The sequence below is a fragment of the Gastrolobium bilobum genome, unplaced genomic scaffold (genome assembly GCF_033153095.1).
Source record: "Gastrolobium bilobum isolate Gb01-03AN ecotype WA unplaced genomic scaffold, APGP_CSIRO_Gbil_v1 utg7194, whole genome shotgun sequence".
Lineage (NCBI taxonomy): Eukaryota > Viridiplantae > Streptophyta > Magnoliopsida > Fabales > Fabaceae > Gastrolobium > Gastrolobium bilobum.
The window spans coordinates 61,013-76,500 of NW_026897379.1; the positions used below are offsets into that span (position 1 = coordinate 61,013).

A 15,488-nucleotide genomic window follows, 5' to 3' on the forward strand; every position below is an offset into this window, starting at 1 on the left:
TTCATATATAGTATAAGTGCATATTTTATTTGATCATATTTTTTACTGAGAGTTTTGGGTTTTTTTGGGCTTGGGCCATCAAAGTCCTAATATTTATGTAATGAATTCTAAGCGTCGTTAAGAGTTTAGGTGAAATAATTGTCTGAAAGAAGATGAGTGGTTAGAATCCTGAGCTATATAGAACGTTATGCTTTTTATTTAACAATATACGTGTATGTCATCAAATCTACTACACGTAAGGGGAGCAATAATTATCACATGGAAACTGCGTAATATATGAATATCAATTGTCAAGTGTTGGAACTCTGATTTGGCTCCATATATGCATGCCACTAGAATTCTTTGATTAATCTTTATACTCATATATATATATATATATATATATATATATATATATATATATATATATATATATGGGGTTTGATTTTCTCATGTTAAATGAGAATTCAATTCTCATGTTATAGAGATAAAAAGCATGTGGGACCCAAGTGTTAGAAAAAATTATATGTAAGACCCATGTCAGCACGGAAATCGAATGATGTGTAGGAAAATTTGAATTCTCGTGTTAAATGAAAATTATAAAACCCTATATATATATATGTGTGTTCTTTTTCTATTCTGATATTCGTGATATCAGATCCTTTTATTGTGGATAATAATCTCTCCTAATTAGATTTCCGTCGTTGCTGCCAAATTGAAGTTCAATATACATATCAATAGTTGTTGAACTAAAAGCTAATAATCTAGTTTGTGAATATTGTGACACTTCTTCAAAGCGCGAATCTAGTAAAGATTCATGTGTTTTTAATGGACTCATTTGCTTAGGAATAGAAAGAATTCAGACCTTGATGAGAAGAGAAACAAGAACTACGATAATTAAATTGATAATGGCTATAGTTTGATTTTATTAAAATTTGCTAGTTGTGAGTTGGTGGAGGAAGATACATAAAAGACGAAGCATTATCACAGGCATGCGAGCACTCAAAATATATATATTGGGACCATACTAATTCAAATTATCTGATATAAAACAATAACTAGCTAGATACAAGAATATGTGATTCATTTGTAGTGACTTTTATTTCATGATAGGGAAGAAAGTTAATAATGATTCATTTTATAATGGTTTTATGTCCACTGAAACCTATTATTCCCTCTAATAAAGCCAACAAAAAATACCACATTATCTTTTTCGACAATAATCTCCAGAGATTTTGGATAACGACAGTTTATCAGAATAAACGAATTATTAAGCGGTTCAAATGTTCTATGAACTGCTTTTGGTTTGCTGAGTTCGTTTTTACTTTTACTTTTTTTCTTTTTTTTTCCCCTCTCCTGAAACAAGAGTAGAGATCCTTCATTGCAAGACTTTTTGAAGATAGAAGCATGAATCCAACGTAAGTTTTAGCTATCTATATCTAAATTAAAACCACAAACAAAGCCTGTAAACAAGCAGAAAATAATTATGAAATTGTTAAAAAAAATTCTAATGCAAAATACATATTTAACATCAATTTTTAAAAATTGACCTACTTAAACTTTTAGCTCGTGATAAATAGCTTATTCCGTGCATTTAGATATGAGGGACAAGGAAATGGGGGCACAAAAAGAGAATAATTATTCCTAGTTCTATTAGAATATAAGTGCAACTTTTAGGTGGTAATAATGGCTCAATTATTTAGAAGTCGTGCATGTCCTTACTCATTTCCAAAGCTCTAATTTTATATTATGTTTGTGGCAACCCCACTATTCCCTCATATTTATCAATTATATCTTTCATGGTTGGTCTTGTCGTATTAATCAGCATTAGCAAAATTGAATATCCTTCGTATCTTGTCCCACTTGCCCCTTCTCACACTCTATGTGCTTCTCTTCATTGTTTACTTATCTCATTATACCAAATTTTTATGACATTTTAATTGGGTGTGTCATCCATATCGGGTTGCATTTCATAGTTTTAAGCTTAAATGTTACACATGAATGACAACAACCATTGAAATTCAATCCCATCTCTTGTTTTAAACAAAATCTTTTCAAAAAGATGAAATATAGCTTCAGTAAAATTTCAACTTATTTCTGATGTGGTTTACTCTATGCTTCATTAATCCTAACCCATTTACCAGTGAAAAGAAAAAAAAAGGAAGAGAAAGTTTTGCCCGAAACCTAGATTTCCTTTCTTTGTAATCAATATATTAGCTGCCAAATACTGTGGATGAGCTCAGCCGCCATTTGAGATTTTTTTTTTAATTGTGCAAAAAGAAACAGTTTACTTTTAAACTAACAATCCACTAAATTATTGAAAAAGGTGATGTGAACTTTAATACATTTTTAGCCTATGGTTTATCAAGGAATCGCGTTAAATGCATGGTTTGGCAAGAAAAGCAACATCACTTTTCAACCAACATATATATAATGTAAAGTAACTAGTCAATACCTTACAGATAGCGAAGGAATTATAGAAACAAGAAAGTCCAGACAAGCTCTTGCTAGTAAATGCAAGAATTGCATTTGAAATTTCCCCCATGTCCAGCAATGATGAACTCACTATTCATGATGTATCCCTTTTAATTTTCCTCTTTTAATTATTAATCGAAATATGTAATGTTTTTTGTATAAATACTTTTTCATTATATTTATCAATTTAGCCCAACTTATAACATAAGAGCCATCATGATTTCAAGAGATTCATTGCTTAATTGATTAAATATTTATGAGTCAATAGATGATAAGGGAGTTTAGGAGTTTAAACCATTAAAGTCTGAGAAGATAAATTAACCTATGTTGTTGTCGTCTTTCTACCTTTTGTCCCACGATTCCACTGAAACACTTTCTCTCAGTGTTGGGCTCTGATGGATTACAATAACAAAGGTCTTGGAAACTGAAAATGCACAGTTACATGTTCCCCTGAATGACCATGATTGTGCTTGTGCTGATCTAAAGCTCACTCAAACATGTTGTTCAATTATTGTATCGTATGTATATATGGACATGCACATACATATGATTGTAGAACAAATGTAACTTTAGTCTTCTCTATGTCTGGTATATATAAAAAAAAATTCACCCGACTAGCGAGTATGGGATAAAGGAAATCTTTATATACAACTTTATCCTTGCATAATTACAAAGAAGCTGTTTTCTGGATTCGAATTCATGAGCAAGTATGGGATAAAGACGATCGTTATATGCAATTTTATCCTTACATAATTACAAAGAAACTGTTTTCTGAATTCGAATTCATGAACTTTCAGCTATAAAAGAATAATTTTACTGCTCTGATTCGCCCCCTTTTTTTGTGTATGGTATATATATCAAAATAATGTCCTATGTCCAACTGCCCTTCACATCACGCGTGCGTGCCTTTAACCACAGCAACATCACCAATATTTGCTGGAATCATATTATTACGTGCTGTAGAGAGATTATGTATCCAAAGGAATAATTTTTATGGAACTAAAGGTTAATTCAAAGATCATCACTTTTGCTAATGCCTGATATGGCCATATAGGTGGGTGAGTCCTTCATATTCCATCTTTTTCTTTAATGTTGTATTGTACCCAAAGCCCATTGAAAGATTCCCATTAAAAAGGCTAACACTATGCAATCAATATTCCATAATATTCTCATTAAAAACTCAAAGTCTTTCTTTCACTTTTGAAGCTTCACGCTACTCAAGGAACCTATTGGATTAGGGACTTCCTATTTCAAAGGTCAGATTGTAAACGTGCAAAGCTGGCGCATGCATATCCTAGTCAATAAACAATTAAGTTCCTCCAATTCCCTCTTAGTAATAAGTGTAAATAAAGTAAGAGACCAAAACAAGGGAAACGAATAGTGTGTTATTGCATGAGTGCCTACAAAAAAGATGCAAACGGACTACAGTGTCCAACAAATAAATTGATACGCGGAATCCACATTTTTTTATACTTTATGAAAATCAGTGATATAAAAGCCTGTATACCAAAACTAATAATTCCTATGTCTTCTTATGTATATCAAATCACCTCCAACCAACATAGTTTCACATTCTTGTACTGTTAACGCAATTAAAAAAGCACAGTACACTGTAAACCAACTAAATTTATTAGTTATGGATAATTTGTACTAGAAATGAAGAAGCTGGTATAGACATTTTACAGAGTTCTACTTATGTGGCTTGTATTACGGGTTTTTACAGGATAATTTAATAATATAACTTTGTTTTTCCTTTTGCCAATAGATTGAATAACAGTATCTTTTAGGAAACTCAATTTCCATTTCATCAGAAATACTTACTTGGAGGTTTCTTTTCTGAAAAGAATCTATATTAAAGTTGCTTTCTTGATAAATGTCTGGAGATCATAGAGAAGAATATTAAGAAAAGAGGAGTTAATCTCAATGTTTTTCTCTGTAATATGTATAGCTAATTTTGCGAATGAATAATACATTCAACTCTGCCTTTTGTTTCTTCCTTTTTACTGATCTAACTAGGAAATTTCTTGCAACTTTATGGCATCTAATCAAATACGATCAATAACAAGTGTCAGTCTCCTCCATTATTTTCTTCCCCACAAAACAGTATTACTATTCTCCTTTCTCTTCCTATTAAACAGATCATATTGGCATGACCAAAAGTCACACAATAACTGGTCCCACCTTCTTCCCCTCCAAGGGGCCTCCCTTTTTCTTTAAAACCATGCTAAAAGTTAATTTTAATTTTATTACTACACACCATGGAGTCGATGAAAGACAACATTGAAATAAAAGTAAAAATGAGGTGCAAATTAACATTCATTTGGCCATTGAGCATTTCTAATATACACTATGTCTAAGTAGACAGCAGGTGAAAGAAGAAAGTAGATAAAGACAAAACATGCACAATCAATGTACAAAAACCAATAGTTAATGAGCATGATTTACAACATCAAATCTCTTAAAAAATTTATGTGCAACCACCTACCTTTCCATCTTGCTGGAAAACACCACAACTCAATCTACCCTTTGGTGGAAATATCATCACCACTCTTGAGTCCACAAAAAGATTTAGGAGCCTTTCCACTCGCCCTCTCAAAGTTAAATTATTCCAAACGCTAAACTACGAAAACAGAAACTTCACACCATTCAATTATTTCCACAGTACCCTCAAGTATGAACCTTTTTCCTTCCACAGTTCTACACATTCCCAAAACCCAACCAAATAAATTCCTCCTCACCCCACCCTCCATCTAATCCCAATTGAAAACCCCAGTTGCCAAGCCTAACCCACACACACCAACAACCATGTCATCCACAAAGTTTGTGCCACTACAAGCCACCATTGTCATGGTGCTGCTGCTTATGTTGATCCTTCTCACCACTTCCACTTCCACTTCCACTCCAACTTCATCACCATCCCACAAACTTTCATACCCTCATTTCCAGCAGCTGAACGTGAAAAAAGCCATTGCAGAAACGAAACTGAAGCATAAGCCAACCCAGATACCCAAACAACCCCAACACTCGGATGAACAACAAAAAGCCAACACTGAGAGTGAAGGATCGGGAAAATGGAAACTGAAGCTGCTTCACAGAGATAAAATCACCACCTTTAAGACTTTCCACGATCATCGCAGCCGTTTCAATGCACGAATGAAGAGAGATGCCAAAAGGGTCTCCGACCTCATCCGCCGCCTCACCGCCGGGGGCGCCGGAGCAACCAGCTACGAGGCAGAGGCATTCGGGTCAGATGTGGTTTCGGGTATGGAGCAAGGGAGTGGAGAGTATTTTGTCAGAATAGGTGTTGGTAGCCCCCCAAGAAACCAATTCGTGGTTATTGACTCGGGTAGTGACATTATATGGGTCCAATGTCAACCCTGTACCCAATGTTACCGCCAATCCGACCCGGTTTTCAACCCGGCAGATTCCACATCTTACGCCGGCGTTTCTTGTGGCTCCACCGTCTGCAGCCGCCTGGAGAATGCTGGCTGCCATGAGGGGAGGTGCCGTTATGAGGTTTCTTATGGGGATGGGTCCTACACCAAAGGGACACTTGCCCTTGAGACACTTACATTCGGGCGAACCGTGATCCGAAACGTGGCAATCGGGTGCGGGCATCGGAACCAGGGCATGTTTGTCGGAGCAGCCGGGTTGTTGGGCCTTGGAGGTGGGTCCATGTCTTTTGTTGGCCAATTGGGTGGCCAAACTGGTGGTGCATTTAGTTATTGTTTAGTGAGTCGGGGCACCGAATCATCCGGGTCACTTGAATTCGGACGAGAAGCAATGCCCGTGGGCGCTGCATGGGTTCCTCTGATCCATAACCCAGGGGCCCCGAGTTTTTACTATGTCGGGCTTTCGGGTCTTGGAGTTGGGGGCATAAGGGTACCCATACCCGAAGATGTTTTTAGGCTAACCGAATTGGGTGGTGGAGGGGTTGTTATGGATACCGGCACCGCCGTGACAAGGCTTCCCACGGTGGCTTATGATGCATTCCGGGATGCTTTTATTGCCCAAACCACAAACCTGCCCCGAGCATCCGGAGTATCCATTTTTGACACCTGCTATGACTTATTCGGGTTTGTGACGGTTCGGGTCCCAACCGCATCCTTCTATTTCTCGGGTGGGCCTATCCTGACCCTACCTGCTACAAACTTTTTAATCCCAGTGGATGATGCGGGGACTTTCTGCTTTGCATTTGCTCCTTCTCCTTCGGGGCTTTCCATTATTGGGAACATCCAGCAAGAAGGGATTGAAATTTCAGTTGATGGAGCTAATGGGTTTGTGGGATTTGGACCCAATGTTTGTTAAGTGTTATTAAGCAAGCATGTATATGAACCATCTGAATTTTGCTAGTGTTAGTATAGTAACGTCACATATTGTATTATATATATTTACATATAAGACGCATGTGGTCATTAACTATTGTATTTATAAGCTAGCCTTTTATTAGGTGCTAAAAGTATGTGTAAAAGCAATTATTGTGGAACCGGAAGTTATAACGTTATTGTGCAAAAGTGATGCACACAAAGTATCTACTTAAGCTAAAGAAGGAATATATGTATGTATATATATAATGGGCAGTCAAACATTCCTCGGGTAACCTTCGCCATAGTCAAAAGAATCATAGAAAAGGTCATTTGCCCCATTGGGTACTAAGAGTAATCTTTATATAGCACAGCTAGTGAGGAGGATCCAAGAGAACCCTTTTAATCAATTTGAAGAGTAGAAATGATTCATTCTCTCTACTAATGACTAGACATTAGCCCTTGCAACTTTTTTTTTTTTTTTCCTTTATTTCTCTTTTCTTTCACATATACAGATTCCTCTCTCTCTCACTCTGTGTATGTGAAAGCTGCTACAGAAATTGAATCATGAGGGAAAGGGAGCCACCACCATTGTGGACATGTGAAATCATCACTGGGGGGCTCTGCTCTAACTTTTGTTGGGACCTCAAGTTGGAGTGTATTCAAGCAATGACTTTTACAAAGGCAACCCCTTTGCTTTTCCTCTTTTTGAGATATCTAAGATTAAGAAAAATCACTGCTTATCCTCTTTCTTTTTCTTAATGAGGTTGATTTTTAGCAGGGAACATAAATACTTACATGTCCCGTTCACATGTATGTGATGTGCATGGAATGTATGTTGTAATTTGAGCGGTGAAAATGATATGCTTTTTCGTCCGTTACTATGGCTTTGTGCACTTTATAGGCCCACCAAAAAGTAGGACTTTGTTGGTGAAAAATGGTGAAAGGAAGAGAATCAAGCAATGTTTCTTTTGATCAGAAATTAAGATCATATAGGATATACTCTTGCGATTTTATCACTGGGTTTGTGGAAACTATACGCAATTTTCTGAACACCGCATCTGAAAAAGAACTTGGACAAAATCATCATTTTTCAATACTCTCCTTGTCATTTCGTCAATGCCTGTCTCAAACCTTCACTATATTCAACGGACCGATTACTCAATAAACCTATAATCGTTGGCCTTCTTCCCGTACTAATTCGGTTTATTAAAAACATTTACATTTTAATGCGATTTTTAAATTATGTATCAAAGTAATGCAGTCCCGCACTAAAATCATATTGGTTAAGGGTGTACAAGATAAACATTACGTTCTCTGGCATTATTTCTGGAAAAAAAATAATAATTCTTTTCTATTTTTGTGTCTTGTCATAGTTTCTTAGTAGAAAAAATATGTTTGATAGCATGTTCTATTTTTATTCTGAAAATGAGAATTGCTTTTGATAACACAACAAATAAATGAATAAAAAACCATTCCTATTAAGTATAAAAAAATTTTGAATCATCACTTTCCTTTTCATATGGTGTGGTGGTGGTGGTTATGGCATAGTGGTGGTGGTGGTGGAGGCGGAGGTGGTGGTAATGGTGGCGATAGTGATGGTAGTGGTGGTTGTAGCATGGTGATAACGACAATGGTTGCGGCAATGTTAGTGACGGTAGTGGTAGTGATGATGTTGGTGGTGGTGGTACGACTACGACGACAACGATGGTGGTGGTGGTGGTCGTGTTGGGATGGTAGTGGTCATGGTAGTTAAAATCTGAATTTAAATGTTAAAATCTGAATTTAAATCTTAAAATCCCGATTTTAATGATTTATTTTTGCTAAAATGATTTAAATTTCACTTAAAATCGTTTCCAATATAAAATCCCGATTTAGACATTTACTTAAGTCCCGATTTTAAGATTTAAATCCTGATTTTAACTATTGGAATGATGTTAAGCAAGTTGAAAAAACTGTTGAATATAACATTATTAATGTTTCATCCGAAGATGAATGGATTATGGAAAACGAAAGAACTTTATCTCATGATGAAAGTTTAGATGAAGACAATTTTGAATGATTTAGTTAAAGATCACGTGGAACAGAATGTCTTCGATGATAATAACTTGAATGATTTATTAGCTTAGACCCTTAGAGTGTGACAATTGTATGCAAATGAATAAGGATGGTGGCAGGTAGTCTATTTTTCTTAAAAAAATTTATACATAAGCATATGTATATAAAAATTTAATTTTAGACTGCAAGTAAAATCTACGATCTGTATTACGATTTTACGATTTTTTATTTCCTTTCCGATTTTAGGTAAAATCCCGATTTTGACTACTTTGGTAGTAATGGTGGTGATGGTAATAATGGAGAGTGATCGAGAGAGACAAGTATTTCTCATATTGTGTGCACGGAACAAAAAAAGTAGAAATTTTTTTATTCTTTTTTCTATTACCCAACACAGAATTGAACCAGTTCATTACCAGGAACAAAAAAAATAAATTGATTTTGTCAAATACTGTTTTTATCTATTTCTGTTTTCTGAAAACAAAAATTGAAAAAAAAAAAAACTAATTTTAGAAAAGTTGTCATATATATTCTAAATCTCGCACATACCCCGTCACCATTTTTGTCTCTCTCTGAATTTTCCCTCTCAACAATTTGTTTTTTCTTTTCACCTTCTCTGTTTAGGAGTTCTATTTCGAATAAATTATTCATTAACTTATTTATTTAAATTATTTTATTTTATCATTTAAATGATATGAGAGTAAGTATTATAGTTAGGTTTACATAGTGTAAATTATGTAATGACATTAAAGTAGTTTAAGTTGTTTTTCGGGTAATGATATTAAGTTATTACATAATATAGTATTAACAATGATTATATTTAAGTTCTATAGTGACATTAATTAAGATAATAAATAATATAGCGATATTAAGTTAGACATTTAAATTTAAAAAAATAATTATTTTTATGATCTAAAAAATAATTTATATAGTGATTATTTAATGAATATTATTTATTTTATCTATTATATGATGGTAAATGGTTAATCTGTAATGAAAATTTAAATCGTTAAAGTGTGAAATGAATTATGTTAAAAAATTGTAAAAATTTACATATCATGCACTTATAAGGACATTAATGTAGGTACCCTTGTGCAAGAGCTCTTCAAACTCGTGCATATTTTCTGCTTCTCAAATGGGGATCCTTGTTGTACGACAATTCCTCCAACATGGTCGCTTGTTGCTATATTAATTTACTGGGAGAAAATTTTGAGTAGACTTCCACATATATTTGGGGTTCGACAGTTTTTGCCACCTTATTCACGAAACTATGTCAGGCAACCGCCTTCATAGTGAAGGACGTGGGTGGTTGCTCCACCCGCTTTTGCAATTATGGGCTTGGAGTCGATTCCCCCTATCTCACCGGGCATGCCACTCCCCAGCCAGATGATCACTTTGGACGAGGTATGGTGATATTAGATTATATTTTCTGTGTTATTTGTTGGTTTATAGTTCATTTATTGTTCATGGTATTTGGTTAATTTTGATGTTTTGGTTCAGTTTAATCAGTTGCCAGCTCGTATCCTCTGTCACTATCAGTTGACCTTTGACCAAATGGGACGAGATGATGTAAGTATAATAGACATCAAATTGGAATTCTATTTTTGTATTACTCCTTCAAGGTAGCGACACTGACTAAAGTGCAACGTTTGTACAAAAAAATGATGAGACTGTCACGTCAATAGTAAATTTTGCTAAAATATCACGCGGCATAATTCGTTACATAGTGTAGCGAATTATGCATGCAAGTAATTTGCTACACAATGTAGCGAAATATGTCACGTCAGAACCAAAAATGCCACATGTCAAATTTTTTTGTCCAAACGTGGCACAATGGTCACTGTTCCTTCAAGGTATGATTACCTTTTAGGATTATATTACTCTCATGTAATGGGAGATATATTATCTCATATTGTAGATATAATTATATACTGGATCCCATTATTTGTTAAAAGAGAATCACAAAAATCGATGGGTTTGTAGGAAGTTATATTATCTCATGCAACATGAAAGTAATATATCCCTACCTTTTATTACCTTTGCAGATTGTGCGGCAGCCTTAAAGGGCTATCATTTTCCTTATGCATATATGGTGTTATCCTACGATGCACTGATACTGACACGGGACATGGGCCACAACACGACACGACACGCTGATACGTTAATTCTAAAAAATATCATATTTCGACACGTTGGAGCACGTTTTGATATTAAATAATATTTTTAATATATATACTATAATTTATATTTAGGGTTCGCTTTTTTGCAATTATTGCAGATAATTTATCTGCAGTAAGCACAATACGACGTCTTTTTGGGGAAGAAATCATAGTGTTTTTGTAATTTTATTTTATTTCAGGGTTATAATAGTCTTTATATTTATAATTTTTTAAGATTTCAATATCAAAACGACGTCGTTTTGGGAATAAATGCAGATAACTTATATGCAGTAAATGCAGAAACATTTTTCCCTTATATTTAATGGCTTTAATGTAGGGGTGTTCATCAACCGATCCAAACCGATTCAAACCGCGAAAACCGAACCGAAAAACCGATAACCGAATAAACCGAAAACCGAAAAATTGAAAACCGAAAAAAACCGTAAATTTTAATTGGATTGGATCGGTTTTCGGATGGGTTGATGAAAACCGATCTAATCCAAACCGATCCAATATATTAATTATCCTCTACCTACTTGTCTTTTCTCCAATCATAGCCCAAAAATTTCTAAACTCAAAACTCATTAACTAAACCAAAGAAAAAACTTAGTCACGTCTTATCAACTATAGTATTGTTTACTGACAAAGCCAATATATACAAAAGATCTTATTTGCACAATAATCATGAAACTAATTTTAGGATATTCAAAAAACTGAAAACCGATCCAATCCAAACCAAAAAAAATTGGGAAAACTCGGGCTCTCAAACGAACTCGGGCTCTGATACCACTGTTGGGAAAACTCAGTTCCCTCAAGCTCGGCTCAGGGGCCTTTGTGCGGAAGTCAATCAACAAGATCCTGATCTCGGATCTCGACAATACCTCAGCCTGAACTTCACCAGGTCAGGCAACGCAGCGGAAAAATCAAAATGAAAACATGAGAGAGAGAAGAAGAACACAACCAGATTTAACGTGGGAAAACCTTCTCCAATGAAGAAGTAAAAACTCACGGGACCTAGTCCAGATCAAAAATCCACTATGAAAATAATGGTTACAAATAATCAAATACACCAATGTGGTGGTTAACTCAACCTCTCCAACAATGGTGATAATCAAACTACCCTAGAGATGTTTCACTCAAACTCTCTCTAGAGATCTCTCAAATGCAAAGCATAAAGCTTTTGCTCAAACAATCAAATAATTCTCTCAAATCTGACCTCTCAAAATCTAACCTAGCCTCCACCCTCAACTAATGAGTATATATAGAGGAGGTTGAAATTAGGGTTAGGGTTAGGAAACCCCTCAAATGGGCTTGGGCTTAGCATTCAAGGAGGAAGCCCAACAAATCTCCCCCTACGACTTCAATGCGTCGGCTTCAGCATCAACCCGGCTCCTTCACAGCAGTCTTTAAATTTTCTTGCTGGAATCGACTTTGTCATCATGTCGGACCAATTATGGTCAGTGTGCACCTTGACGAGTTCGAGCTCACCACCTTCCACCACATCCCGGATCCAGTGATACCTCACATCAATATGCTTAGTGCGGGAGTGATAGGTTGAATTCTTCGCAAGATGGATTGCGCTTTGATTGTCACAACCCAGCTCGTACTTGTCTTGATCATGGCCGAGTTCCATGAGGAACTTCTTCATCCACAACATCTCTTTGCTTGCCTCAGTAGCGGAAATGTACTCAGCCTCAGTTGTCGATAGTGCAACACATTTCTAAAGTCTTGATTGCCAAGAGACAGCTCCTTCGGCAAATCTCATCAAATATCCTGTAGTCGACTTCCTCGAGTCGGCGTCTCCCCCTAAATCAGAATCCGAGTAGCCTTGCAACTCGGCTTTTCCTTCTCCAAATCGGAGACATAAGTCTGTCGTACCTCGGAGGTACTTGAAGATCCACTTCACTGCTTCCCAGTGCTCTTTGCCGGGGTTTGACAAATACCGGCTTACCATTCCAACAGCATACGTCAAGTCGGGTCTAGTGCAAACCATTGCATACATCAAGCTTCCGACGGCGGATTGGTAAGAGACCTTCATCATCTCATCTTTGTCTTCATCAGATCTCGGACATTGCTTATGGTTCAGCTTTATGTGTCCGGCAAGGGGGGTGCTCACTGCTTTGGCTTTGTCCATGCTGAATCTCTTCAGAATCTTCTCAATATACTTCTCTTGAATTAGCCACAGTAGCTTCTTCTGTCTATCTCGGATAATCTTTATTCCGAGTATCTGCTTTGCAGGGCCGAGGTCCTTCATTGCGAAGGACGAGCTCAACGCCTTTTTCAGGGCGACTATCCTCGATTTGTCTTTCCCTACAATAAGCATGTCGTCAACATATAACAACAAAATCAAAAAATCTCCGGCCTCATACCTCTTCACAAATACGCAGTGGTCGGCATCTGTCTTTTCAAACTTATGATCAGTCATGAACGATTCAAACTTCTTGTACCACTGCCGAGGTGCTTGCTTCAAGCCATAGAGGCTCTTCTTCAACCGACATACCAAGTCTTCTTTGTCTGGAGCTTGGAATCCTTCAGGTTGCTCCATATATATTTCTTCTTCTAAATCACCGTGCAGAAATGCCGTCTTCACATCCATTTGTTCTACCTCGAGGTCCATTGAAGCCGCCATGGCTAACACGGTTCGGACCGAGGTCATTTTCACCACAGGAGAAAAAATTTCCTCAAAATCTACTCCTTTCTTCTGATTGCAGCCTTTCACTACAATTCGGGCTTTGTATCTCGGCTTTTGCCCGTTTTCTTCATTCTTAATCTTGTAGACCCATTTATTCTTCAAAGGTCGTCTTCCTTTAGGCAACTCAGTCAACTCATAAGTTTGATTCTCGTGCAGAGACTTCATCTCGTCTTGCATTGCCTTTTCCCATTCTTCTTTGTCAGAGCTCGTCACAGCCTCATCATAACTCTGAGGCTCACCGTCTTCAGCAACAACGGTGTATTCATCAGATGGGTACCTTGTAGAGGATCTTCTTTCTCGAGTTGGATATCTCGGCTGTTCTTCAGCTTGAGAACCCGGTTCATCATTTTCATCCCGGATCTCATCATCAACTCGAACCTCAATGTCTTGGTCATCTTCAGCTTGTTGCTGGTCATCAATTTCTTCATTCTCTTGATTTTCTCCCACTGCTTCAGCTCAGACAGGAGGGACGGGTTCTTCACGTCTGACAGTAACCCGGACTTTGGGCTTCGAGATGTCATGAATGTTCTCATGCTCATAAAAGATCACATCTCGGCTTCTCACGATCTTCTTATTGATTGGATCCCAAAGTCGGAACCCGAACTCACATCTCGGCGAACCAAGATAGATGCATTCTTTTGTCTTCGCATCGAGTTTGGCCCTTTCATCTTTAGGGATATGCACGAAAGCTCGGCATCCAAACACTTTCAATTGATTGTAGGCCGCTTTCCGACCTGTCCAGACTTCTTCTGGAATTTCTCCTTCAAGTGGCCGTGATGGTGAGAGGTTGATTAAATCAACAGCAGTTTTGACGGCTTCTCCCCAGAATGATTTCGGCAATCCGGCATTGGATAACATGCTTCGGACCTTCTCTTCAATAGTTCTGTTCATCCTCTCAGCAAGTCCATTCAACTGTGGAGTCTTGGGGGCGTCTTCTCAAGTCGAATCCCGGCCGCTCTGCAGTATGCATCAAATGGGCCGCAATACTCACCACCATTGTCAGATCGGACCACCTTCAATTTCTTGCCAGTCTCTCTTTCAACCATAGCATGGAATTCTTTAAATGATTGGAGTACCTGGTCTTTAGACTTCAACAGATATACCCACACTTTGCGGGAATGGTCATCAATAAACGAAACAAAGTACTGAGCTCCTTCAAGAGATTTCTCTGACATGGAGCAAACATCAGTATGGACGAGGTCAAGAATATGTCTGCGTCGTCTAGGTTGATCCGGTCTCACAAAAGAAACCCGGTGCTGCTATCCAGCTAGGCAGTGCGTGCAACTCTCCAACGCTTGACCTTTCAACCCGGTTAATAATCCTTTCTTGTTCAGGATCTGTAACCCTTTCTCGCTCATGTGGCCGAGGCGCTTGTGCCATAGCTCCAAGCTAGGTTCATCTCGAACAGAATTGGCTTCTCCGCCATTGATCTTTCCTTGCATCACGTACAAGGAGCCTTCTTTCTTACCTCGGGCCACGACCAAGTTTCCCTTGGCCAGCTTCCATCTAACACTACCAAAGTAGTTCACTAACCCGGCATCATCAAGTTTTCCTACCGAGATTAGGTTCAAACGCATGTCAGGTACATGCCTCACATCCTTCAACACAAGTCGGCATCCGACATCTGTGGTCAGAGTTACATCACTGACACCAACAATCTTGCTGGTCACCTGATTTCCCATCTTCACGACTCCAAAATCACCACCTCGGTAAGAGGAGAAAAAACCTTTGTGTGGAGTAACGTGGAAGGAGGCACCAGAGTCAACAATCCAGGTGCAGTCATCATATGCAACATTCAAATAATTGTCCTCACCAAGGAGGAAT

The 15,488-nt window shown here is 37.4% G+C and overlaps 1 protein-coding gene across 1 annotated transcript; it reads left to right on the forward strand.

Annotated features, from left to right (window-relative positions):
• Window positions 1-4,982: 4,982 nt before the first annotated feature.
• Window positions 4,983-6,891, forward strand: LOC133306455 (protein ASPARTIC PROTEASE IN GUARD CELL 2-like). The gene has a single exon (XM_061506781.1). It carries the CDS (start codon window positions 5,260-5,262, stop codon window positions 6,760-6,762), a length of 1,503 nt encoding a protein of 500 aa, XP_061362765.1. The 5' UTR covers window positions 4,983-5,259; the 3' UTR covers window positions 6,763-6,891.
• The last annotated feature ends 8,597 nt before the right edge of the window (window positions 6,892-15,488 follow it).